Raw genomic sequence first — 1,643 nt, forward strand, 5'->3', positions numbered from 1 at the left:
CTCTCTCTCTCTCAGGGGTGAGGAGATTCATTTCTGTCATCTGAAGAGATGAGAAGTGATCTGCTGCGGCCCATGTTCCTCCCAGCCTCAGGTCCTTTCATGTTCTCAGCTTAATTTGAGCTGAACAAATGTTTATCCTTCTGCAGTAACTGGGCCGAGTGGCTGGGAGGGAGGACAGTTGTGCTCCTGATCTGTTTTATGGTCTTGCTAAGATTGTTGTTTTGCTTGTAGATTGCAATACTGTTTCCCCCCTCTGGGTTGGATTAGAGGAGCTCTAATCTAGTCAGATAATGTTTAATCAACATCAGCATTTTATCCGTGGTGTGTTACATGACAACACTTTCTAGTTGCATAGTTAGGAATGTAATTTATCCGTATTAGTTGCTGAACAAAAAAACAAAAGGACCTCAGCAACCATTTATTCTTTCTAGTGATGATTATATTGGCTTGTTTTATAAACAGTCAGGTGTCCATTCTTGGACAAAAACACAGCCTTGTGTGTCTACGCTTTTGAATAGGATTTGTTTTTATATGTAGCACAAGTGAGTGGCGGGTTCATGCTCGGTGCTCATGTGAAAATTAAGGCTGGGTATAAAACCTTAAATCATTTTGAGTACCTCCTGCAATACATCCGTTGCATCGAGGATTACAATCTGTCATGTGGAGTTCTGAGATCAAACCATTATTCTATTTTTTTTTATTTTTTTACATTTTTATTTGATCGGATAGAGTATTTGTAGTTGCATTAGGATATTGTAAGGCCGGCTACACAGTGGATGCGTTGCGGGAGTGTGTCAGCTGCGTGGCGTGTCCGTTTTTATTTCTGCTTGGATGTTAACAGGTTAGAGCTTACACACGGGCTGCGTGACACACGAAAACGTGTGCCTGCTAGATAAAGAACCAACGGCTATTTTTCACGCGACACAAGAGCTTGAAGCGTTTCCAGGCAAATTAGAATAGGAAAGATGTTCATATGTCCTTTTGACATAAATACTTATTAATGAATGACATGTTGATGTTTGAAAGTCTCTAGGTTTGGACATCAATGCAGATATAAATGTAATTTAAAAAAATCAATACATTTTCAAATATTGCACCTAACCTAATTTAATTTTATTGAAATAAACAGCCCACTTACCCATTTTCCAGAGAATCTGTCAGCACTATGTCCCGAGATAGCCCTCCCTGTACGTCACCTAGCAGCAGCACCGCATCAGACACATTTGTGGTGTGTTGGACATAGAAAAATTCACGCAGCTGACATGCAACAGAAACGCCCCGCTCGCACGACGCAGCCTGTGTGTAGCCAGCTTAAGGCTGCTAGGGTTAAGAAAACGTTGGTCTTATTTTGATGAATGGAAAACAAGACCAGAATGCAATGGTCTCCAGGTTTTGTAAAACAAAGTGTGAGGGCCTTTTGTAAACCATGCTTTTAACACCACAGAAGATAAATGCCATGTTCAATTTTTAGAGTTCATTATGTTTGTACGCTCCACTACATTTCTGTTTACAACCACAGCTTAGTTGAACATATTGCAAAAGTGTTCTGTCATTTAACTAGACTCCATATCTTTTTTCATCAGTGACGTGGAGGCAAATTACATTTTCTGTTCTATCCTTTCTTCTCTCTCTCTCTCTCTCTC

General features: G+C 40.2%; 1 protein-coding gene across 4 annotated transcripts in view; it reads left to right on the forward strand.

The window, feature by feature from the left end:
* The window catches only part of ctbp2l (C-terminal binding protein 2, like), a 96,729-nt gene that overhangs the window by 46,383 nt on the left and 48,703 nt on the right, over positions 1–1,643 (forward strand). Inside the window, exon 2 of one of the 4 annotated variants that reach the window (XM_032501392.1) lies at positions 16–91. The exons of the other annotated variants lie outside the window; for them this stretch is intronic. Coding sequence (XP_032357283.1) covers positions 49–91 — 43 coding nt within the window. The 5' untranslated portion in view covers positions 16–48. The remainder of the gene's footprint in view (positions 1–15; positions 92–1,643) is intronic. 4 annotated transcript variants of the gene reach the window in all.

Source organism: Etheostoma spectabile, chromosome 21 (assembly GCF_008692095.1).
Source record: "Etheostoma spectabile isolate EspeVRDwgs_2016 chromosome 21, UIUC_Espe_1.0, whole genome shotgun sequence".
NCBI classification, from domain to species: Eukaryota; Metazoa; Chordata; class Actinopteri; order Perciformes; family Percidae; genus Etheostoma; species Etheostoma spectabile.